The following is a 25,953-nucleotide window of genomic DNA, read 5'->3' on the forward strand; positions in this document are numbered from 1 at the left end:
AGAGAGCCATTGTCATCAGTACCCTGAAAACTATTGGACTACTGCTCCACAAATTCACCCCACCGGTCTCATAACCATTCTCATGAAACCTGCAATTAGGGCGCTGCAAAATTCAGCATTGCTTGTGGTGCAGGACAGCTGAGGTGCCCCTCTGGCTGTGAGGAGCTGCTGCAAAGAATCAAATTCCTCAGAAATCAATTTTTAACCTCTCCTTATAAATACAGTGACTGTACCTTGTTCAGACAATTTTAAAAGCTATAGAGATTTAAGATAATAGTTAAATGCCTGTTATATTTTCTCCTAGAAAATCCAGAATGCATAAACCTCAAGACTGAATGTATAATGATGCCATAAATATAAAACTACAATAGTTTTATTTTGTTTACTCCTTTTTTTTCTATTTAGTATCAAACACACTAGTTTTTATCCTCTTTTAATGGGAAGAGCTATGAGATTTCTCAGATTAATAATACCCCATAATATAATAAATTTTGCATTTCTCACAGGAATGTCAGATTTGTTCTGAAGATCATCACCACTCTGCTGATTTGTGTCTATCCACTGAACCATTTTAGCTGGACTAGAGCCAGAATCAGTGAATGTACTCACTGGAAGCTTTGACTGTGCAGGGGCAGGTGCAGGTTTGTAGGCTGAGGTGAAGTGCAGTGTGTCACCATGCTATAAAGAACTTGATTAAAGGAGTTACCTTGTGCTTTTGCAACAGATTTTGAGCCACATCCAAGGACTTCCCACAGTTGGTGGAATGGGCAATAGGTAAGCGTTCATTGATCCAGGTCAGTTCCATGTCATGGTAGTGGTAGAACTCATAAAGATCCACGGCAGCTTCCAGCAACTTATGCCTCTCATAAAGAGGTGCTTGCAAAGACTCAAACCTAGGGGTCATCCATTAAATATAGGTTAAAACAAAGCTTTATCTTCATTCTGCCAAGGGAATTAGGCTACAGCACCATTATGAAGATCTCAAAACACTGAAGTTTGCAACTAATTTCAATGGTTAGTACATGGCTGCACGTACAAGGATCCCTTGGCAGGTGGACCTATATGATAACACCAGATGTAAGCAGAGAAAAAATTATTTACACTTTTAGGCTTGTCCTGGGTACTATGATATACTGAATGCTGAATCACTGTGCCTCTTACAAACCAGTGGATGAGCTGTGGATAAGAAAGGGACTAGAGGAGGAGTGCAACTGGCAAGGAGCAATGTTCAATCATATAGGTTGAGGTGGGTCAACAGGCAGTTGTGTAGGTGCAGATCAAAGCATAGTTGTGCTCCAGCTGGGAGGAGAAATCATTCCTGAGTATAGGTTAAACTTAATCAACCAAGAGAATTTTTCAGAAGGTAGAATAAAAAATGCTATTTGTCACAAGAGGTGGGTGGAGACAAAAAACAGAGGGACACAGTACCTTTTCAGATATTTCTGAGTTTCATCCAGAATCCTTTGGGAGTCAAAGTGATTGGTGGCCATTTTCCTTGCATGAGATACAATGGCATTCATTTTCTCTGCCAGCTCATGTGTCTCATTTTCCAGCTGTCTGTGCTGTTTGAGCAGATCACGGCTGGAGCGCAAATCATGGCCTGTCTCAGATTCCTGAAGAACTTTCTCAATTTTTTCTATCTTCTTTTTGGCATCCTGCCAGGAAAAGATTACACCATACTCATGCTGTCCTTCTAATAACATTTTCTTTCAGTCACCCCCTTCTATGACAGCTTCCTGGACACAATTTTTAAATACAATTGTCCTTTCTTGGTAATATGATGGCTGGATGTCTCTAAGAGATATCTTCTGGGAATATTTTGTGAACTATTTTTGAGTACTCTTCTCTCTGAGACACTAAAGCACATCACTGAAAACAGCCTCTTTAAAATATCATCAGCAACATAATATAAAAGAGTCAAACAATCTTAAAAGACTTTGGATTGTAGCTATAAGACAACAGCAGTTCCATTCATAATGGTCTCAAAACAGCTTCACAGCATATTGTTCTTGTTATAAAATTTGACTGGATGATGGTGTGCTTAATAGAGTGCCATGCCTGCAGCCCCCAGACTGCCTGCAGGCAAGCAGCTATGTCTGCACAGCATTGACCCCTACAGAGTTTGGGTTGTTTCCCCAGTACAGGATGGCCACACAGATGCACTGTTGAGCCTGAGTTCAACAGCCTGATGGTTTGCTGGCACTGCTATTGTGCCCATAACTTTGAAGTGAGCTTGGACAGCATAATATTGGGGTTTCTTTCCTGGGACTGTAGATAAAATGGAGACATTAAAAACCACTTCTGTCCTGACGGTATGCTCTTTTATGCCCTCTCCACACAATGGAGGAACCAGGCTTCTAAGCCATCCCTCCCATCTGTTCCTCATGACTTCCTGACCTGCAGCAGTTCCATGAGCTGTTCCTGCTGTCCAGCTTGTCTCAGTTTGTCACCTCGCTCGATCATCTTGCCATACAATTCCCTCCACTTCTTTTGAAGCTCTGACATCTTCTCCTGGACAGAAACTGCAGCATAGTGGTTTTCTTGAATCATTTGATTTCCTTTCTGGAGAAACACAGTGCACCACTTTATTTATAGCAGATCAGCATATATGAATTTTGGTATAAGATGGAAAACTTAGCTCCAAAGCTGCCTTCACCTTTATCAGTGTTGTAAAGTGCTCCTCATTAGCCAGCATTTCCTTCTCAGCAGCCTCATGCCACTTCAGCTTGCGTAGAACATTTGTTGGATCACGATAGGATTCATCTGATGCAATCTTGTACTTCTCTTCCATCCATATCAAAAGCTCAGCAGCATCACGATTAAACTCCTTACAGAATAAAAAAAGGATTAAATTGATTTAACTAACGAAGAAGTATGATCTTGAACTATAGATGAGGTTTTAAGTCATCATAATATCTCTTGGTCTCTTCTTTACCACATTTACTAATCTGTTGCTTGTAATTGCCATTGAAGGTTTGCATTGCTGATAGAATATGTTTTAACCAAGAGGACCAATCCTCCAGTATAACTTTGTATCTCAGCATGGAAAACTAAGTTTGGTGCCAAAACTTACATTAACTATACTAAGTAATTAAGGCCCAGAACAATAGTAAGTAATGAACAGAATAAACTTAACCAGTTGACAAAGCATTCTGTTGATATTTTTCATTTAGAATCTCCTTTCTGTTTTTTTTTAAATTTTCTATGATTAAAGCTTCATAAGTTCTATCGCCAGTGCATCATCTGCTCCCTGGAGAATGAAGCTCTGTCCCACAGCCAAAGAGAAAGTGAGCTGCAGTAGGAATGCTCAGTGGTTTGAGTTTTTGGTTCACATTAAGACAAGGCGCAAAATTCAAAACTCACGATGCCTAACGAAATCTGCAGTATCAGTTACCTGTAGTTGTAGGGAATCCAACAATCTCTGTTTTCTCTTGGCATTGCTCTGTATCAGCTGCTCCCACCTTCTCCGGAGAGTGGCCATTCTCTCTTCAATACTACCAAGAAAAACAGGAAGTCCAATGCTGTACTAATATTGGTTCCCCTTGTTTGTCCTGCAGTCATGACTGTGATATAAATGTAATCTAGTTTCTACAACTTTGCTGACAGGAAGAAGGGATGTATGGCCTGGTCCCATCACCATGTTGGGCTCACCTGGAGAGCAGGTATTGCCTGCCAGCTGCTCTGGATTTTCCTCTTGTATGGCTGTGTCACCTTAATGAATTGCAGTCATACACTGGAACACTGAGACCTCCCTCTGCCCCAAATGTTCCAAAGTATTGCTATATTAGTTACAATTAACTAATAATTTCTTCTTTGGTGTAAATGCAATGAGGCTTTGGACTGGCTTTCTAATGGTAGTAGTGCTGGCAAGAAATCAGACCTTGAGAGCAGTTTTGTAGATGGGGGGGTGGGGGGAGCGTTCAAGACATTCTCACTTATGATCACAAGAACATGGTCTTCTCAACCAAGAGGTCCATTCTAACCCTCTTTTTCTAATTCTTGATTGCAAAGGGGTCCCCTCACTAGATACTAGTGGTTCTAGTGCAGAAAAAGGAATTACAGGTAACAGTTCAGCTTGGACAAAAACACAAAGGAGCTGCTCCTGAAGAGTTTTCCTGTGAGGACTTCAGTAACTTTTTAAAAACAAACTGTCTTTCTAATATGTGATACTGATAAATTAAGGAATTACTTTTCTGTAGGTGTTCAAAGAGTTCACTTTAGGGGAGTTTTATCACTGTATGTAATTTATGACACAAAACAAATTATTCTTATGTTCTGCCAAATGCCACTTTTAACCTAAAGCTCATTTGTCCTAAGAGCACAGGAAATACATTTTTTTAAAAGAATTCCTTTTGACTCCCTTATCCATCAAATTGTGGATTGGAGGTCAACTGATTTCTCCTCAGAGAAAATATTTCATTTCACCTGATCACACTGAATCATTTATTAAAGCTGAATAGAAAAGGAATGGGTTTTGACTCACACATGAGATGCAAAGTGCCTGCTCTCTATTAGGTTCACCCCATTTTCATTGAGTGCTTCCACTCGTCTCTTCAGTGCCACCAGCAGTTGTTCAAATTCCTGATGTTGCTTCAGCAGGCTTCGAACAGCATCTACATGGTCCTGCATTTGAAAATGAAAATTTGATCAAGACTTTTCTTGCTCATATTATTTCTGTAGCAATTAAAAAAAATATTGGATGCTACTTTCCTCCTTATCTTTGAGGCAGAAGATACAGTGAACATTTTGCATAAGCCCAAGGATGTTCAGGGCTACAAACAAGCAGCAGGTCTGTTTCATATCTGGATTCTCTGTTCTATGTTTCCATTATGGTTCCATTTTCACCTTTTAAGAAAATCTGCATTCTAAATTTAGCCAGCACTCTGGCCCATCTACGGGTATGCAATACAAAAAGACCGACTTCTAAAACTTTATTCCATTCAGCTGATCCCAAAGTATCAATGTTTTGGGTTCAGCTGAGAACGTAAAAGGCAGTCAGGGACCACAACCTCCATCTTCACTGATTTTGTGAATATTGCCTGCATTTGTTTTGTTGCTTCATATGCTTAATATTCTTAAATTAATGAAAGAAAAAGCTCTTTAAAAAATAAGGTTACATTTTTACTTGAAAAAAATACTATGTTTAAGCTGAAACATTTTTTAATGGATGAGTCAATTTTATATAAACCATATGACATGTACAAATAGCAACAAATCACAACCCTAGGTATTTTAATTTCTTTTTTTTCTGAGGGACAATGAGCTTTGTTCTCATTAAGATGAGGAAGAACACATAAATGTTAGTAAGATCCTGAAAGTCTAGTTCCCAGGCATGGAAATGTCGTGATCAAAAGAATGAAGAAGCAAATCTAGTAATGAAGATTGTTGCTCCTGCCTGGAGGGGAGAAGAAGCAGGAGAAAACAACATGAGCTTCTGTACATACCCCAAGGTCATCCCCACGGAGGAAGGCTTCATGGCCAGAGAGGGCTGCATTGATACGGTCTCCCTCCCTATTGAACTTCTGCAATTCCAGGCCATCCTGCAGCCTTTTCCATCGCTTTTCCCACATTTCCACCAGCTCTTTGTTCTCCTTGGCAAGTCTCTCCATGGTGTCGTGGACATCTCTGCTCCTGTTGTTACTGGGTTGTTGGTGGACTACTTTGTGTCCAAGCTCTTCCAGCTGCAGAAATCTTCCCAGAGCCAAAAGGAAAAATGAGACCTCGTGGCATCAGGGAATATGAATTCTCTTTCATCAGAGCTCTTTGCTCTCTTGGCATTGCCCACACACCAAGTTTCCCTCCCTCCCTGTTGCCTTTTCCCTGCAGGTTATGCACTACAAAGTGGAGCTGTTCTATTGCTCAGAGATACATGCTGGAGGCATGGAGGTGAGGATTTCCCCATCTGGACTGAATACCCACATAAGCAGGCTCTCACATTAAAAGGAAAAGGAAGGCCAACAGTATCTGGAAATTCATGAGTGCAAAAGGAAAACAGAAAGTTATGGCAAATGGAAGCATAAGGCCTGAGAAGGAATGGGAGACCTGGAATAAAGTACAGATGTCACTCTCTGAGAGTGTCAGGAGAGCTTGTGGAATTCTACTACTGCAAACATACAGCTCCTCCTTCCCTCTTCACCAGCCTTCAGGATAAGTATGCAAAAGCTGACCAGATTTTAGGTTTTGCAGTCTCCTTTTGTCACTAATGTTCAAGTGCATGTGAATAAAATTTCGGTATCACCTTCATGCACATGATTTACGTGTTTCATTTTCACAGTACTGTTGTCATATCACCCCACTCAGCCTATCCTGCCAGAATCTCTCTACCTTTCATTCTGAGAGTCAATTTCTATTAGCAGGTCTTGATGTTCCTTCAGCAATTGCTCTGCAGATGCCACATCCAGGCCCATTTCTTCACTGCTCAGTTTCTCCCGCATGCCCTCTGCCCACAGCAGGAGCCGACGACTGTCTTGCAGGAAGGACTGTTGGTCTTGGGCCCACTGCAGAATGTCCTGCTTCTTTTGGATCTGCAGCTTGAGCTGTGCCAGAAGCCTCTCCATGTTTTCTACCTGCTCGGTGATGGCCCTGCTCTCTGCAGGGTTGGTGTCCTTGATCCTTCAATAAAATACATTCAACTGTATGAACACTTAATTAGAGCTTCAACCAGTACTCTTTAAAAGTAATGGATTTTACTCTTTAAAAGGAACGGATTTGCATATTTAGAGTTCCATTAAAAAGAAAGTCAGCTAAGGCAACTTATTGTGGGAGTGGGCGGAGCCCCGGCTGCTTTGCCCTGGAGGGAGCCAAGCTGAGGAGTTCAGGAAGAATTTCGCAATTTTACCCAAAACCCCTAAGACAAAGACAAACCTTCTAGTCACGGCAACCTGTCCGGAGACCCACAAGCCCCCTCGGGATTTTATGTAGATCTCTTACAATTGATTGCTTCTGTACCCTTTTCCTCCCACCCTGGTGTCCCATAAAAACCCCTGGGTTTCCTCTGGTCGGCAGAGGTTCCTCGTCCCTGGACCCTTTCGCTGGTACCCTTGCAATAAAGTACCACCTGCGGAAATTCCATACGAGACCTCTCTCTCTCTCACCATGGCCGGCTAAAAGAGGGGCTAACTCACAAGGGCATGAGCTGAGAGCACTGAGCTGAAATCACTGAAAGCTGAAATCACTGAGCTGAAAAATCACTGCTCTGCCCGATGCTGAGAAGCCCCTCTGCCAGCTGAGGAGCGCCCTGACCCCCCAAGGAGCTGTTTCTAGCGAGACATCCTTTGGGGTGGCTGTGGCTCTCTGGGTCCCAAGCGGCGGAACCCATCTACCAGCTGGGATAACTTATTCCCATTGTGAATGTATAGAAAAGTTAAAGAAGTAAAAAACTTTAATAATTCAAATCTGACCTGCTGTGCACAATTATCTGCTATTTTCCCACCATCACTCTTGCTTCCCCTGATTACCCTCTTTCAGGACCTAAGTGATACCTCCAGATTTTGAAGTAGGTAACTAACATTAATAGAAATAATTTTTTTAGAGCCAAAAACAATCCTGTGGTATTCCTCCTTCTACAACCATGAAGTCTGGAAAGAAACAACTCCCCAGTCACCCAGCCACACTCAAATCAGCTCAGTCCAGCAGGCAAGTGAGCTCTTTGGATTTCTAGAAAGAGAAGCTTTAAAAGTTTCTCTTTATAGCCATAATTTCCAGCATGATCTTAGAGAACTAGAAAAGAAAGTGAAAACAAAAAGAAGGCTCCTTACGATTTTGCAACACTCCTCAAGTATTCAATTTTCCTCTCTGTCACCAGGACCTCTCTCTCAATTGTGTACAGTTTGCGCTTGTCTGACTCCAGTCCAGCAGGCAGGTTTCCTGGTTCCAGATCCCTGAGTTGGACCATCTTGTCCTGCAGTAGCACTCCTATGCTCTGACAGTCCTGAAGAAATGTCCTCACATCAGCCACTCCAATCAGCTCAGAGCCTTTCTCCTCCTTCAGTGTTTCCATGGATTGCCATCTTGAAGTGAGATAACAATTTATTGCCATTGTTATGCATGAACTTTATCTGTCCTCTGTTCAGAAAACATCTTGTTTAAAGATTTCATCAGTACTTAAATGTGCTGGGTGGGGGTGAACACTGGCACTCCTTCATAACATGAAAGTTCATATCAGTGTCATCTCAAACAAGGGGACCTGCTCAGGTGACCAGAACATTCTGACCATGATGCAATTAAACAACCATGGCCAAAATCAGAGCCTGACTATGGCCACTGAGTGACATGGTAGCATGAATACATTCACAACAGGTACCAAATACTCTTGGTGAAGTCAAACATGGTTTGATGGTCCTTTCAAGATTTGTGAAGTGTGTCCTCACCCTGATGCTTAAGTAACCAAATCAGCTGCAGTGCTGCTGAACTACTCTGAATACAACACTGTCACCCACGGACGAATTCACTTTGTGTTTTAACATGCACACACAAATTTCTACAGTTTAAGCAATTTGGTGTCAGGAGCCCCCTTCATTCCTGGGGACATGGCACTGGGGTCAGGGCTGCCCCTTTCCTGCTGGTGGCACTGTTGTCTAGAAGGGATATGAATGGTCAGCTCTGCAATTACCCCCATTAGACAATCCTCTGCTCATCAGTAGCACTTTTACCTGATGTTGATCTCTTCCATCCAAGTCTGGATCTCAAAATATTTGTTGGGACTGATCTTTCCATATTTAGCAGCTAAGTTTTCAATGTCTTCCAGCTGCCCTTTGCCTGCAGTCAGTTCAGTTAAAAATCTCTAAAATGGAAAAATAAAAGAATGAAGAACATGAGCTTTTTCCATTTCTGTGGACACAATTCTCAGTAATCTCTGATATCTACTCATATCTCACTTTCAGGGCTGGCTTCTCCCCTTGCCTGCCTGCTGACTCCATGCATACCCATGCACAAAACTCCCTTGCAGCCCCCTGACCTCCCTGGTGTGCACACTATGTCTGTGAAAGTATGTCTCACTCCACTGGGATCCACTGATGGATTTTTTTTTTTTTTGTAATTTGTTTTTAAAAGTGGTGTATCAGAAGCCACAGAAAGAGTCCTTGTGTACCAAGATATTTGTACAGGATACTGTGTTCATGGTAGGAAGATAAAGGGACAGAGTCACATCAGCTTCAGTAATTTGGCAAAGTCTGTACAAAAGAAATATCTGGTCTGTGTATGACTCTCTAAGTTGAAATGAATGAAAAGGCTCTCAAAGCATAATTTCTCAACTTTATAATTTCTCTTAAGGTAAAAATTGATTTAAAAGTTGTCATGTGTGAAGAGGAAAATGGGGTACCTGATATTTCTGCTGCATGGCCTCTACATTGTCTGCTTGAGGCTGAAGAGTGCGGAAAATGTTCTCTTTATCTCTCATCCATGACTGAAATTCTTCACAAGAGCTACAGAAGCGATAATATCCAATCATCTCCTCCAGAGCCTTTTTTCTGTTCTGTAAAAGAGATGAAGATTTAACTATTGTTCTAATAACTCCTCACCATTTGAAGCAACAGAAAAACTTTCTGTTTAAGCTACAATACACAGGTGGTAGCTTAGTAATTTTCCCAGACAGTGCTGAAAGAGATCGGAACATGAAGTTTTAAGATCACAATACTTCTTCCCAGAGTAACAGTGGTTTAAAAGCATAAGAGAATTATTTGGAGAGTGTCCAGCCTCTGGACAGTAGGGAAGGCTGCTGTGCTACTTGCTGCTGCTTGCTGAAGACATAAGGCAGTTGTCTCTAGAATATGTCAAAGTCACATACAACGTGTTTGTGTTTGTGTTTAGGGCATGATTAGAGCTCTGTGAGTGAAGAGCAGCATATTAACAAAATGCAGGTTACAGTTTATTTTTTCTGGTGTCAGGCAAGACACCCCAGTGATTTAGGACCTACAACAAGCAAACATTAAGGGGAGAAAAAAAGGATTACACAAAATGTTGGGAAAGGTGACAAAAGAATCTGCTCTTCCTGGACTAAAAATACTGGAATGTAGATGGGAAATTTGCCAATATAAAATCTGTTTTGATACAAAACTTCAGTGATAATCTCAAGGCTTAAAGTCCTACTGGAATTAACAGAATTGACACACATTATTGAACTGAAAAGCAGAAGCCAGCAAAGCACTCAATTTCAGTTTTCACTGGTTTGGGCTTTTTCATGAACTGCACAGCAGAAGCGGGTATTATACCTCAGCCATGCTCTGCAGATGTTCATAGAGCGAATCTATTTCTTCTTGGGTCTTCCAGATATTCTCTGGAAGAAAATGATCATCCAGACTTGAGGTTCCAGTGAATGCAGTTTCAGATGTCGCCCAGGTTCGACTGAATTGTAGCTTAGTTTTCTTTTGGTTTAAGTCACTTGGGGCTTCCCTCTGTGTCATCTGTTGAGAAAAATTTAACAAAATCAATGGATGAAAATTTTTGATTTGGATAAAAAATTTCACTTGGAAGGAAAATTTTGACTTCCTAGTTCAAATCTCAGCATTCTGACCCTTTAAACCAAAAACTTACAGTATTTTGGGGGAACCGTTCCCACTCTTTTATTCTGAAAAAAGAATCAAAAAAACCTGAAAAACATTTTGGTTTTGTTTAAAGAGGAAGCTTAATTCAACTCATTTTAAACTGTATTGATTCACTAAAAATTCTCATTTTATTCACAAATCAAAGTTATTTGGTTGGAGGAGCTTTTTTATTTTCAGAAGTGCCAACAGAGCAAGGCAATTGACTGTGCTCATAGTTCTCTTCGTGGTGATGTTTTAGTATCTGAACACTTCCAGTTTCAAAATCTGTGAGTGCCCTAGTGAATCGATACTTCTATTTGTACATCAACACCACCTTGTCACGTGCTTTTTCACATTTCATAGCAGAGCAATAAAATATTTTTCTAATAAAATTAATGTTGGATTAATGAGGTAAAGGAAAGGCCACAAGTGATGCCCATCGCTCTCAAATTTATTGTGCAAAACATTGAGTGAATACAAACATCTAAAGAAGCAAGCTATGAAATGTGCCATTCTTTCATCTCCCCTAAATTCTGATTTTAAATGAGCTGATCTCAGGTCAAAAGCTCCCTTTCTAGTCAGTGACAAAGAGGGTTGACTTCATCTCATTTGCCTTAAAAATAAGGCATGGTATGAATTACCCCTGGAGTTGTGGGATAGTTCTTCACTACATTAGGGTACCAGAAGAATCTGTAAGGATGTTTTGATTAAATGTCTCCTTTTCAGAGATTACTGAAATTAATAATTTTATGAGAATAAAGGGTGAGAATATTTGTGAGAACCAGTAGAGGGAACTAACATGGATGAGAACATTTCTAGCACTTCAAAGAATACTAACTAGGTGTGCTATGAGTAAACAAGGAACATCTTTTTCACCTGAAAATTTGCCTCAATTCTAATGAAAAACTTAATTTGGAATATTCTATTTGGGCTAAATAAATTTTAAAAAAAATATTGAACACCCATTTTGTTTGCATTCTTTAACACAACGTGACACAATCCCTCTTCCACTTACTGCGGCTGGAGCCTGCTGTGCTGCGATGTCCGCCTGCTCTTTGAGGCGCCGCATCTCGGAGGAGTAGGCTGCGATCTCCTCCTGCAGCCGCAAGAGGCGATGCAGCAGCGCTTCGGCGCTCGACTCGTCTTTGCCGTAGTCCTTGCTGGCCAGCAGCGGCTGCCTCTCTCGCAACCACGAGTTCGCTTCATCGGCGTCAGCGAAGTACTGCAGGAACGCAGGGAGGAAAACACTTGGATTCATCCTGGAAGGATCATATCCTGCTCATTCCTCTTTGTAAAATTATGAATAAGGAGAAATTCCATTAGGTCTGTAGCCATAAGGTTGCTTCCAGATGCTGTGAAAGCTATGGATAAGGTAATTCTAAACTCGTGATGTATTTCATGCTCACAACACAGCTAATTCACAGAATTACAGTGAGTAAAGAGATTCAAGGATTGCCTATATAGCTGTTTGAAAACTCCTAACTAGATAAAACTTCATGGTGCATAACAGCAGCAATAAAAGGAACCCAAAATGTATGATACTGATAGGCATCACTATGTAATACCAACAGATATTTTCTAAATGTTCAAGGAACAAGTAGTGAACTTGATCTACAACAGAAGTTAACTTTTTTCCAGAATTTGCAATCTGCCTGGGTACGATGTAGAAGGGTAAAACAAAATTTTGAGACATAGAATAAAGGTACAACAGGAAAAAAAGAATACCCATAGTAATGGGGGACAAAGAAAAAAATAAACACGATAGTGGTGTCAAACTTAATAGAGAGAAGAGAGAATTTAGACTTTCTTAAGAAAAAAGCTGTTTAGTTTTTTTCAAACATTTCATGGAAACAACAGACTGAGCAAAATCTTAAGAAGAAGAGAATAAGAATACCTGGGATAATGTGATATGATTTAAGAATGTTGCTTTTATACAAATTCTTTATTTGCCTATGTATGAATATTTGTGGAAGTAAACTCATAGGTCAGCATGGAAGTGTCAAACACTTTTCAGGATTTGTGAAGTTCATGGTCAATGTAAATCTTAGAACATGTTTCTTTTGTTGGTGGTTTTGGAATATTTTTTCATTTTGAAATATGTCACACCTGATCCACCCTCTAAAAAGACTCTGCCTTAGCACTATCATGTGAGTTATTTCCATTAGCATTTTTACCTTTGGAGCATCTCCCAGCTGCTCAGATCTCCTACGTGTCTGGCTTGCAGAGGATTGAGACTTCACTGCCATGGATCTTTTTGAAGACCAACAGATGAAGTCTTTCCTGCCACTGTTGTCCTCCACATGGGGGCATGGGGCAGAATTGACTACATCTGTGTCCCACACATCACAGACCCCAGCAGAACCCTCTTACCTGTTTGATGAGGGCTGCTGCCTGCAGGCGGCTTTTGCGATCTGCCACCTCATCTTGGAGCTGCTGCCACAGTTTCTGGAGGTTGTCTGTCTGCCTCAGAATGTCGTCCTGGCGCGTGGGGTTCTTTTGGCTGAGCTCCCAGCCCCTCCTCATCACATCGGCACATACGGCCCTGTGTGAATTGCACTCTGCTTCAAGAGCCTAGCACAAGGACAGGAGACATGTCAGCACAGCTCATTCCCCACCAGCCAAGGGAGAAGTGGCTCCTACTATCTGCTACTCCAGAGTAGCATGCACTTCCAAGAGCCCCATGTCTTTTCTTTTCACCACCTCTCCCCCTTACCCTCATCTCTCTTGGGCAGGAAAAGAAGGTGAGAAAAACAGAAACTAGCAACATTTTTTATTACCCATTAAATGTTAGGTAACGTAATTAGGAGCCCAATGCCTTAACAAGAAGCCCCACTATTAGTCCAGTATGTAGCATATTACTTCTCTACCCTTTCCTTCCCTTCTCTGGGGAAAAAATGCCTGCACCTACACATTTTTTTAAAAAATTCCAACTCTGGTCACGATACTTGAGATAAGGATTAGTTTGACAGCATTTATGTAAGTGCTGCAATTACTGAACTGAAAGACATTGATGTTCTAAAATCTTGCTTTAATACAGAGACAAGGCACCAGCAGCAAAGTAAGATACCTTGTTCTTCTGAATAGAGGCTGTGATCTGGCTGACATCTTTCCCTAATGTTGTCATTCTTGCCAGCTTCCACTTCTCAGAGATCCATGATTCTTCTTCTTTGCAGTCACGGAAGAATTCAAAAAGCTTCAAAGCCTCTTCTAGCTGAGATTTACTGAACCAAGGAAGTAAACAGTGTGTGACAGTCAGAATTAGGATTCCATCAAGACAGTGGTAAAGTAATCAAAGAAAAATTTAAAAATCCAGAATTTGAATGCCTTTAGTTCCTCTTCGTCATATATTAACTTATTCATGGAATAAGACAAAAGAAACAAAATTACATTTCCTTCTTTCTCCAGGAGATGAGAAGATAACCATTTGCTATTCAGACTTGACATAAAGCAAGTTTTAATAAATGCTGAGAATGAAGCTGTTCTTCATCTAGGAAAGCGAGTGATGCTTTCAGTCAATTGCAATCAAGACACTCAAGTTGCTTTTGTTATGTCTTTATAAATGGAGAAATGGAAAAATTTCAGATGCTGGGAAGATATGCCTTCTGATTAAAGAGTTAAGATTGGGCATCCTAATCAGGAAGAAGAGTCACAAGCACAGGCCTACCGTGACTTGCTCTGAGCTGTGAGGTTCTGGTACAGCTGACGAAGCATCTGAACTTTTGCATAAAGCAATTCTGATTTAACTGTGCTGTCCTTGCTGATTTCTGCTGTCCTCTGGGTGATGTGTGTTAATCTGCCATCATAGGAAGAGATCTGCGAGTCAATCAAGTTGTGATTCTGCAGCAAATCTACTACTTCCAGGAGCTGCTTCCCACAGTCCTGGGAATTCACTAGCACCTACAAAATGAGAAGGAAAAAAACCGTCATTTTCAGAGAGTGCATTTAGGGTCTCAATACAAATAAGTTAGTTGAAAGGCTCCTGTTGTCTCCCATAGCTTCTAAATGTCCAAGAATGTCAGCTAGGTAAAGCAAAAAAGCTGCCTATTTAGAAAAAATTATACTAAATTATATACATTTTTTCAATTCCACCACCTAATGGCAACAATCCAGACTTTCCATCTGCTGCAGTGCAAGTAATGGTCTCATCAAATAAGCATCTATTTTTGCATCTAAGGTATTTCCTCTGATTAGGCACTCAAGGTTTCAAAATTTGTGGGTGCAATGAATATCCTTTTGCTATAGAACCATCTGTAGGCAGATTGAGTCACAATCTGTAGTTGAAGAATTCCACAATATCCCATTCTATGGTATGTTCTAATTGCAATGTTTAATTTGAGGAGCCTACTTGTCTATGCAAATAATGAAAATAAGTACTTCATAGTACTTAATTGGTGACTGATGAGAAGGGTTTATCAGTCTGTCCTCTTTCTAGTTGTGTTAATGAATACAATTATTAATCCTAGGGTACTATCTTTCCTTACCAATCTTTTCCCATATTCTCAGACTATTGCTGTTCCAATGACACTATTACCATTAGATCTTCTATACCTACTAACACTAGGATAGAAATATTTATAATTCCTGTCTTTAATTTGAAATTCACAACTTCATATAGCATGCTAACTCTTTCAGCCTGGGTACAAAGCAACCTATTGTCATGAAGATTTTTCTGTCTTCAAGGCAAAGTACCTAAACCTACTTTCTTCCATTACAAAATCAATATGAACCCAGATATTTCTCATGCTGAAGAGAAGACTTTGTGCTCTGACACCCTGGTGACAGCTGGAAATTCTTGCTTAAAGCAACCACTATGCATTTACAGTGGAACTTTCCTCTCTCATGAGCTTGTAAACCTGTAAGCCTGAGCTAATTCCCATCTGTAAAATTACTGCAAGTACTTCTAGAAGCTAATTCAAAAGAATTATGTGGAATGGAAACAGGAGGTGTGTTTCTTCCACTTTTGCTTTTGCACTCGTAAATTTAGTAAATATTATTTCCCATCTTTATTTTACCATGTAACTTGAACCTGTAGTACATTCCATGTAATAGGATACCTGGCTTTCTGATTACGGAAACCCTCTATAGCAAAGCCTGTTTTACCTTGTGTAGTTTTCTGTGATGTTGAACTGAAATGCTCGATTAGGCATCTAGGTAAAAACTGTGTATTTTTTCTGTAGCTGACAGACTTATCTCCTGTTGGCACCAACCAGTCCCTGGAACATGGGGACACATGTTGGCAGCACTGCAAGTCGTGTGCTGCTGGAGAGGGCTCAGTACCTGCAGCTCTTTCAGCTCTTCTGTAATGGCATCTATGTCCCTCAGGAGGCCCAGAATTTCCTGCATTGTTCCCACAGATTGCTCTCGTCTCTGCAGCTGATCCAGGAGGTCCTGCCATTGCTTTGAAATACTCTTTTGCCTACAAAGGAAGAGAAAGAAATTACCAGTTTGGACCAAAGGTTTTGGGCAGCACTGGAGGATTGTCAGTGCTTGCAGCTTTAGAGGGTTACACATGACTCTTGACATCAGTGTAAGACGACAGGCCAGGAACACAAAAGAGGTCAAAAAAGTGTAATTAGAGGAATTTTGACTACCACATTAACTGTACTGACTTTTTAAAAATTTAGACATTGTTTTTAAGGATGTTCCTAAAACACCTTTTTTTTTTTTTTTTTGCTACAGTGCTTTTGCTTGATACTGGAAAGTGGAAAGGCTTGGAAACAAAGAAATGTTCTTTAAATAGCTGCTTAAAGTATAGTATTAATCTAAACCATATCATAAGTCACAATTGAACTCATAGTTTGATTTACTCTTTTATAACTGGCTTCCTGAGTTTTCACATAAGGTCTTGATTTTGTCTAGATTTAGAAAAACAATAAAATACCATGAGAGAAGTTACTTGTATGGCATTCTTAGATACTCACAAATCGGGTGATTTGTGATAACCTGAGATAACCTGATAACCTGAGATAATCAAAGCATTTATAATTTCTCAATATATGCTCCAAAATGGAGTAAATCTGAGAATACTGTGCCTTAACCGATTGGTATCTCCCCAAACTGCAGACTGAAATAGAAATATGTTGATTTGGGAGAAAAAATAGTATCTCTCTAAGCTTTTTGGTGGCAGATACGATATTTGGTAGAAGCTTGTAGGTGCGTTTTCATACATAACAAAAAGGTCTTAAAAACATTTTGCACCCTAAATTGGTCTGAGCCCTTGCTCATCCAAGGAAAAAAATTAGAATTTTGAAGAAGATTAAGTGTTTGCCTTATCTGCTGGAACTATTTACAGGTAGAAGAAATTCCTGACAGTTCTACTCATGAGGAGCAAAGACAAGATTCACAGTTACAGTTAGTTTTCTTCCACCACACCCCAGAATTTCAAGTAATTTTGACCTCTGCGTCTACACAATCTCTCAGCCATCCCTCACCTCTGCAAGATCTGATCTTTGCCATGATAGTTCTCCTGGCTAATAATGGTGGCCATTTCATCCAAGGCTGTGAAGCGTTCCCTCCTGGGCAGTACATCTGCCACAATGGCTTCCAGCTTCTTACTGGCAGCCTCCATCCTGTCCACGCTCTCTGGCCAGAAGTCCTGCTTGCCAATCACTTTCCTCATGTCTTCCAAGTAGGACTCACGCAGGGCTGCCTTCTTCAGGAACCTCTGGGCTAGCTGTTCCAACTTTTCTAGCCTCAGCATCTCCGCTTGCAGTGCTTTTCCCCGGTTGTGCTCTGACTTTTCCAGGATGATCCAGTGCTTTTCCACATCCTGCAGCATCTTCCCCTCTGGGGGCAAGTATGGCCGTTGGTTGTTGGCTCTCTGTTTGGTCCTGATGTTGAAGAGATGGGCTTCAATCATTCCCTTCTCTTGGTATTTGGGGGGTTTCTCCACAGTGCGGAAGGTTTTAAAGTTGGCCATGAGCAGCCACATTTCCTGAAGGGAGTTGGGGAAATGACGGTCATCCAGTTCTACCACCTTCTGTTTAATCCATTTCAGGAGGTCAGAGACCATCTGCTCATACTGAAGCTTTAAGTCCTCTATCTCCATCAGGAAGAACACAATCTGTGATGGGAATATAAAGTTACAAGCCCCATAAGAAACAGAATGGAGCAAGGTGAGTGAACAGAAAGCAGTGTCTTCAGAAGTCATCACATTTTTATGCTGATATGGTGATAGCTGTCACAGCTGAGGCTAGGTGAAATCCTAGAACAGCCTTCCATAAAACACAGATAAATGAATATTAATTAATTAATTAATGTTTCAATTCAGTTTTTATTTAAAAAATACTTGGGAATAAACAGCATGGTCACATTTTTTGTTTTCACAATCAAAAAAACCCCATTTTTTTTCCCAGTCTCATTCCTCAACCCCAAATAATTCTATCCTAATGTGTTATTACATCCTCTTAGCCTCACCACTTAGGATCCTAGGAGATGATCTGACAAGATCCTGGTTCTCTCACATGCAGGCAGCAGGCTGTATTCCAACAGGCCCTTCTCAATCTCTTCAGTTGGAACTGTTTCTCTTTATAAAAATTACTAGAAAATGTTTCATGGCTAAACAGGGCTCTGGTGAGGATATTAACTCTGATTCAACACTAATTTCCAAGTTGAAGACATTTATCTGTTTCACTTGTGGCTTGATTTGCCTTTACTTAAAGTCCAGGTAAATACTGGAGCAAACTGGAGAACTAATTCCCTAATGAAACAAAAGATGCTAAAATGAAATCATCCTTTTTTTCCATTTTAGGTTTCTTCCTTCTTTGTCTTTTTACTTCACATTATTTTTTTCTGCCCCTTGACTTAGTAGAGACTCAGATCTTTACTGCTGCAAATGTCAGGTTTAGTGCTGAACAATGTTGTCTGCCTCTATCATTCTGCTGAGTTTGCCTGCCCCAGCTGGGCAGATTAGTGAGGGAGATGGCACTGAGAAAAGACCTAGTCCTTCCAAGTGGTGATCTGCTTTTGCCTACCAGAAAGTGCACTTCGAAATGACTCAGTGCTGCAGTGTTGTAAGAGGAGTAAAATAGCTCCAACCTTTGTGCAGGAATAGCAGCCCTTGACATCAGAGTTCTCTTCTGTATTTTCTGCCATCATACCCAGTTCTTGCTGAAAGATACTAGCAAATGCATGGTCACTTCAGATAGGAGAGAGATTTGCCTCCCCAAGCTTTTTCTCTCTGCCATCCTGGTCACACACTTAGTTTGAGCTAAGTTGGCACATTCAGGCTTCCCTCACAATCCTATTAGTAAATTCAGAGCCAGCTATTTGAGCAGACTAAGGACATGAAGAGATTAACATCTGTTTCCTTCTCCTTCTGAATGTTTGTGTGTGTCAGAAAAGCAGGAGGACAGGAATGCAATATTAGAGACAGGCTAAAAATAGGGAAGGAGTTGAAGAGACAAAAAGAAGCAGGTAAGTGGATAGAAAAAAAAAGAAAGAATAAAGATACATGAAGAAATGGTAAAAGCAGTGGAGCACAATGAGAATTGAAAAAGGACAGAGTAAGCAAACTGTTTATTCATAAAATATGAAAGTTATGGCCTACTTGCTCCTTACAGTTCATCCAATACATGCATGTGGACTCAAGGACTATTTTGTGTTGATTGAAAGATAAATAATGTCTCCTGGCCAAAATCCAGTGGTCCATGTATGGAGCTGTGAAGTCCTACTGCCTACTCTCCTCACTGATGCCCAGCCTTTGACTGAATTTCAAGTCTTGCTCTCATCTAACTCATCTTCTTGGAGAACATGCTGTTCTAAGACATAGAATCCTAGATCTGTCTTGAGTTGGAAGGGACCCAAAAGGACCATCAGGTCCAATTCCCTGCTCCTTGCAGGACTACCTAACATTGAGTTTTCTGACAAAGAGCATACTCCAGACACTCCTTCCCCACTAACAGACTTGGTGCTGTGGGGAGCCATGTTACAGGATCATATAATCCTTTCCCCAGACCACATTTTTAGTTGACTAAACCCTACTTTGCAAAACCTTTTTACCCTGTCACCACCAGGGAAGCCTCAGTCTGGATTTTTGTGCCTCTCATTAAGCAATGTACTCCCCCTGTCAACTGCACAGGCAGATCTCTGAGTCCAGATGTTCATATACCATCCTGAATGCATAGGTCTTCTACAAGCTATTTCTTTTGGAGCTATGTCAAAGCAAGAACAGATTTCTCTAGAGATAGAAGAGAAATTCTCTCAAGGGAAGCGGTCTTCGGTGGAACAGCTACAAAATTCTTTTAGTTTTCCATGTGGATGCAAGTAATTTCTAATATAGCCCATGATTTTATGTGAGGTGAAGCATATGTAGAAACAGAAAAAACCTTAACTTAGCTAAATTTAATTAAAAAATAATAAAAAAATTAATTTAGCCAATTTAGCTAGCATTCTCTCAATTATAGTAGTTGTTGGTGGTGGTGGTGGTGGTATTAAGTTGTTTTGGTTTTGCTTCATTTGTTTGGGCTTTTGCTTGTTTGTGGTTTTTTCATTTTCTGCCTAAGGAGTTAGAAAGAAAGGATGAGGATTTTCACAGGAAATCAAAATCCAATGTAGTTCCATTGAACTACTTTGGATTTTGATTTCCTGTGAAATCAGTGATCATGGTTCCTATTAAATGAGAAAATTGATGACAAGGTTTGCTTTTGCCTAGTCTTAATCTTCTCCCAATATTATTGAGATTATGCCACAAGCTGCCTTGGAACCATACCAGTTCTCAAACAGAAACTGGGGGTCAAAAATGGACTGATTTCCAGTAAGATAATTGCAACCATCTTGGAGATCAGAGAGTGTACATGTGCCAGATACAAGTCTCAAGGTGCAACGTCTTTCAGATGGCTGTGCCTTTTAATTCGGTTCAAATGATCCTGAAATTGAGCTTTGCACAAACCCTCCACACTTCCAAATGAAATTTAGCTTTATGTTTTTAACTTATAACTTCCAAAGATAGCAATGCACTTACTTTGTTAAGTCTCTTCTGTATTGTCTGGCCTTGTTTCAGTCTGGAGAAGTAGTGGTAATAGAGTGACACATAAGTCATGATGGATCTCTCATCTGGATAAGGCACTGCCACATCCTCAGCATCAAGCAGTTTGCTGATTCCAAACTCTTTCTCAGCAACATCAAAGGCATTGTTCAGGTTTTTAATGGGCTGGTCCTGCCGCAGTGAGCTATAGTGGATAAGATCAGGCCTGGGCAAGGAGAAAAAGAGGGCAGGGACACGAAGGAAGATTTATGTTTGTAGTAAGTTCTTCCAGATCATAAACCATAAACTATTTATGAGACTAAGTTAATAGTCACATAACTGTTAATGTTATGTGACATTAACACTGAAATTACTTTGACCCTGAACTCCATTCAAGAGCATTGCCCCTTGCCTACACGGCAGGAAGAGAACTGTCTTCCATGAAATTGAGTTACCACTCCCAGCAAATCTCTACCCTTATTTCTCCTCTTCCCCAATGGGTGAAAACCAAAGCCCACTAGAGAGGCACTTGTGGAAAGGGAGGTGACTCCCAACTGAGGAAGTTCCAAAATCCTGTGACGGTATCTCATGTAAGATATAGCAGAACTGTTGAGGACAAAGAAGTGTTCAAGGTTATCATAGGTGGTTTCTCTCTCCTGCTTTTGGCTCTTTTCTTCACCCTTTTTCCAAGGGGCAGAGAAGGGAGAAAGAAAGAGACTGAGAAGTTGCTTACTCTATTACAGAACCAGAAGATATGCATACTCAAGAAGTTCATACAATAAAACTAGTGCCTAAAAGAATTATTTTAAAGTAAGAGAAATGGGAATGTGACTCAGGGGCTAAGACCAAATGGACAGTATTGTTCAGATATGTGATATTCCCCTGCAAATTCAATGCTACAGCTAACTAAAGTTGTTATGAAGCAGGACCTTTAGGTCCTTCCTTCTAAGAAGGAGAGAGAGAATATCCATTGAAGAAAGAAGAGTCTTCAGTGAGAAACGCAGAGAGTATTTGACTGTTTCTTGACAAAAACTTGTAATTCAGACCCTGGAACAACTCTTGTCAGAGCTAGAAACAGCAATGAGCAACTCTGCTGGAACTGATCCATCAAAACTTACCTGTGAGCATGTATGAGTGCATTGAAGGCTAGGCCATCATTCCAACTTTTGGAGAAGTCCTTTACACTCACATTGGAATAGCTGGCAGTTTTATGCTGACACCAGAGTAATAAGGCTTCATTGGCAAATAGAACATCAGCTCTGCCTCCAAATTCTTCCTGTGAAGAGAGTGGGGAAAAGAAAAATCCATGTCAACAATATAAGAAAGTATATGAAAGTAGTATTAGTGAGTTTACACTTATATTCCCAGAGATCACTTTGTATTACTTTTGTTCAATTCACAGATGTCCTCAAAGTCATGACTTAAAGACTGTATCTGCCATAAAGGCAGAAAGATTTAACATGAAAACAGAAGTTTTCTACTAAAAATAAGTGAATTGAATGAATGCAGAAGTTGTAAGGTGAAATGCAGGTGCCGAATTTTTTTAAACGTTTCTCTTCTGTAATGTCTGTGGAAATCTGGCAGAAGGAAAAGTTCAGTTTATTTGCTTCCTTAGCTGTGAAATAGAACTCAGAAACAAAATATGATGTATTCAGGTCTACTGCTAGAAATTATTGACTTTGATTTCATAATACCTTTATAGAATCTTCTTTTTCATGTTATTAGAGTACACGTTTAATAATTTTTAAAAGCATGTGCTTCTTCAGAGAAAGAACAAAGCAGCATTATGGAACTCAAATCTAGAAAGAACTGTTGACAGAGAAATCAGACATAAAGTCAGAAGTCCATAAAAAAAAATGTAGAACAGGGCAACAGTGAGGAACATGAATGTTCTTTCTATCTCCAAGTCACTGTTTCATCAAATTGAGAAAAAACCCATGGATTCAATTGCACAAGCAAAAAGACAAAGATACAGTTTTACCTTATCAAGTTTGATAGATGAAATCTGAAATCGAAGTATGATGATCCAGATAAGGCCCAGGATTAAGGTTCTGTCACCATCTACAATGTTCTCAGGACCAATCACTTTTACTTGTACCTGCTAATAAAACAGTATCTGTTCAATATAAAAGTGCCTGTGTCTCAGTGTAACAAACTGCTACTGGAGAGGGTGTTCAGGCCATTTTCTTAAGGAAAGAGGTTTATTTTTTACATCTTTTCATTATTCCACAGACTTGCAAGCTCCTATATCAGCTCATGAAGAATTTCAGCAAAAGTCTGGCAAAGAGATAGTGGCCTCAAAGATTTAAAGTTCCAATTTTTTTTTTTTTGAAAACAGGTGGTTAGGGAGAGGAAAGAAACACATTTCTTTCCTCCAAAGGAGAGGAATATTAGCTGTTTCTAGAACAGCTTACTGGAATAAAAAAGAAATGAAAATTTGATGGATTTTTTTCTTTTCAAAAAATCCCTGGCCTGTCTTCAGAGGATATATTATGGTGTACTAGAGGGGGAAACTACAATGAACATGATGCCATAATTAATAAATAATATATATAAATGGTTGTGATCTCTAATATCAATATTAACTTACCTTGGATTTCAGAAATGTGATGGCTTTGCTGTTGTTCTCTAGAAAATGCACTCTCATCTTTCCCCTGCTTGGTTTGGGTAAGGCTTCTCCAGAGAGCAGCTCCAGGAGTTTCATGAGAGAGATGCCATCCTTCAAGTCTGTGTAAATGTCCACTATCTCAATCTTTACCTATAAAGACCAGCCAGACAATACAGACTGCAGCTTAACCTTTGGCACCAGTAGAGACCCCTCTACTTCTAAAATGAAAACCAACCACCTTCTTGAGTCTTCTCTAGGACAGTGCGTATATACACAGAGTGGTGAGTCCTAATTCAGAAAAAATGGGTTTGCAGGAGAACTTACTTTATTTATGAAAGTAGTCTGAAGTTAAAAAAACCCCAACAAACAAACAAAAAGACAAACCCACAATGGAGTAAAAAAGAAAAAAGCAGATTTTTAAAAGTTAAAAAAAAAAAGCATTTTCAAAATCAAACCTTTTGGAAATGCTGACATTTTTTATTTCAATTCAAGTGAATCTTTTATTTTATCAGAATAATTTTATTCTGAGCTGTGCATTTAATTTAAAAGTTGAGTTGATAATCCCATTCAATGACTCATCTTTTACTCCATAGTCTCAACAAAGTTTGTCACGTCCTGCTTGGACCTGCACTACCACCCAAAGTCTCTGTATTTTTAGTCAGAGTCTCACACTAAGTGGAAGGTTAGAATCATTTACAAAAATGTGTTTTATTGCTGCCAGTAATGAGGTCACCCAGTGCTTAGGTGATACAACATGACACAGTCTGTACTCTGACTCTAACAAGAACTTGCTTTAGGTGTTTCCTTTTGGCCTTATGCCACTGGCCATCTAGAAGTGACATTAAATCTTATCACACACCCAAGAACACCAAGAACAATTTACTGTGATTTTGAAATTATAGTAAATAATCTTAATTTCATAAAAAAAAAAGAGAGAGAAAGAGAGAGAAGAAGGAAGGAAGGAAGGAAGGGGGAGAGAGGGGGAGAGGGGGAGAGGGGGAGAGGGAGCCAAAGCTATTATTTTTTCAAATTCAGGGAATATTTATATGTTAAGGGGAAAAAAGACAGACAACAGGCATGCATCTCCTAATTTCTGATCAGTTACTAATTTAGCTTCAGAAATCTTTTCTCCAGAGAAAGAAAAAGACACTGAAAGTGTAAAAACAAGTTAGAGAGTCTTGAAGTATCTAATGCGTGTAGCACAAGGATTTACATCTTGCTCTACTGATTATCTCCATAAAAAAACCCTTCCTGATTTAATTGCCAACTTTATTTCATTTTGCATATTAAATAAAACTTAAAATTCTGACTATGAACTACAATAAAAAAGTAAAAGCTGTTTTATTCTGTGACACTTCCATAAACGAAGAATAGTTCACTTTGAATTTGTAAAAAAGATAGGTTTCATATATCTGCTTTATGTCTCACCCAGCTGTTGTTTTAATAGCTTTGTTGCCTCATTCTTCTCATAAAGATACCAACCACAGATAGCTTAACAAATTCAGTCCAATAGCATCTTTAGTGCTAGACTTGAAGTAGACAACAGTGTAATTGAGAGCACTTCAGTGTCCTGTAGTATGATCCAATCACCTCAAAGTGTGCCTTGGAAAGCTGGGACTGCACTGCCAGGAAGACCCAGATAAGCTCTGAGCCGTCTCTACCGTATATGGTGTGGAAAGCTCTCACGGGCTTCTATGATACGTGAACAAATACATTGCAGGAACTTAAGGCTGGCATTTTTATCTCTGAACTTGAAGGCATTTGTGAAATGAGAAAGTATATGTCTACAGCTAAACAGAACTAATTACCTACTCCATGAAAACCTAGCTTTCTGCAGGTGGCAAAACAAGCAACTGCTTTGCGATTTGTCTGCTCCCATTAAGAAAAATAAATTTGAAAGTTTGTTGTGCTCTGTAGCTGCCTTTGTATGACTCACAAACTTAAAACATTACACTGAAAAAACACATCTGTTACTGAAACATGGTGATGAGCTACAGTGGACCCAATGGCCTGGTCCTGCTTGCAGTCCCCAACATCCATTTTCATTACTATCTACTACAAACTCTAGAAAAAAGAATTTTTTTTTGGATGATGTCATTCCTTTCTGTGCACAGCTACATCATTTGTGCCTGAAAGTTCATCTGCAGTCAGTCTGGAGACAGGAATATGCTGGCATTACCATACACACACAAATCGACTGCACACTAGCACTTTTAAAGTGTGAGAGTTACTGAAAACAAACTGGTCTGTACTTACATGGCAGCACGAAACTGCTAAAATTAAGGCTACTTTTTTAGATCCTTTGAGCAGCAACTCAAACTGAACTGATCAGGCAAAACACAAAGTCTGAATTTTTCGGCCAGCCAATTAAAAATTGAGCATTGCTTGGGGAAACCCTGACATCTGCAGATATTTTACTTACAGGAAAAAGAAGCAAATAAGGATTTTTGTCTGAGAGGATCTCCAATTTACAACGGACACCGAAATATGATAGGGTTATACAGTCTACAAAATGAACCTTGATTTCAGAGAAGACTGGTAATATGGACAAAGGAGACAGATGTGAGGTAAAAGATAGAGGATGGAGTACTCTGATTAGTCAAATCCTTCCTTGCTTGCATGTGACAACATTCGGAACCACCGCCCCCCCACCGCCCCTCCAAATAAAAAAAACATTAAAAGGATACAATGAGTAAAATAAAATAAAACAAAACCCAGAAAAAAAGCTTCAAATTGAAGAAGCTACCTACATTATTCCTGGAGAAGACATTGTTCATCCAGTTGGTGAAGGTTTTCTTTTGCATGGACATACGCTGCTCCTGCAGCTTTTTGATATGATCTTTTTCATATTCGGTGCCCAT

At 39.9% G+C, this 25,953-nt stretch overlaps 1 protein-coding gene across 1 annotated transcript in view; it reads right to left on the bottom strand.

The window, feature by feature from the left end:
* Positions 1 to 25,953, bottom strand: part of SPTBN5 (spectrin beta, non-erythrocytic 5) — a 91,347-nt gene extending 65,394 nt beyond the window's left edge. Inside the window, exons 1-23 of the mRNA XM_066322180.1 lie at positions 25,843 to 25,953; positions 23,075 to 23,242; positions 22,466 to 22,585; positions 21,603 to 21,760; positions 20,482 to 20,710; positions 16,952 to 17,583; positions 15,798 to 15,936; positions 14,185 to 14,417; positions 13,588 to 13,741; positions 12,891 to 13,091; positions 11,536 to 11,742; positions 10,209 to 10,400; positions 9,320 to 9,472; positions 8,652 to 8,782; positions 7,758 to 8,009; positions 6,325 to 6,612; positions 5,445 to 5,691; positions 4,484 to 4,623; positions 3,395 to 3,494; positions 2,657 to 2,827; positions 2,398 to 2,562; positions 1,429 to 1,655; positions 707 to 893 (exon numbers count right to left, since the gene is read on the bottom strand). Of these exons, the coding sequence (XP_066178277.1) occupies positions 707 to 893; positions 1,429 to 1,655; positions 2,398 to 2,562; positions 2,657 to 2,827; positions 3,395 to 3,494; positions 4,484 to 4,623; positions 5,445 to 5,691; positions 6,325 to 6,612; positions 7,758 to 8,009; positions 8,652 to 8,782; positions 9,320 to 9,472; positions 10,209 to 10,400; positions 11,536 to 11,742; positions 12,891 to 13,091; positions 13,588 to 13,741; positions 14,185 to 14,417; positions 15,798 to 15,936; positions 16,952 to 17,583; positions 20,482 to 20,710; positions 21,603 to 21,760; positions 22,466 to 22,585; positions 23,075 to 23,242; positions 25,843 to 25,953 (4,605 nt within the window). The remainder of the gene's footprint in view (positions 1 to 706; positions 894 to 1,428; positions 1,656 to 2,397; positions 2,563 to 2,656; positions 2,828 to 3,394; positions 3,495 to 4,483; positions 4,624 to 5,444; positions 5,692 to 6,324; positions 6,613 to 7,757; positions 8,010 to 8,651; positions 8,783 to 9,319; positions 9,473 to 10,208; positions 10,401 to 11,535; positions 11,743 to 12,890; positions 13,092 to 13,587; positions 13,742 to 14,184; positions 14,418 to 15,797; positions 15,937 to 16,951; positions 17,584 to 20,481; positions 20,711 to 21,602; positions 21,761 to 22,465; positions 22,586 to 23,074; positions 23,243 to 25,842) is intronic.

This window comes from Sylvia atricapilla, chromosome 6 (genome assembly GCF_009819655.1).
Source record: "Sylvia atricapilla isolate bSylAtr1 chromosome 6, bSylAtr1.pri, whole genome shotgun sequence".
Classification (NCBI taxonomy): domain Eukaryota; kingdom Metazoa; phylum Chordata; class Aves; order Passeriformes; family Sylviidae; genus Sylvia; species Sylvia atricapilla.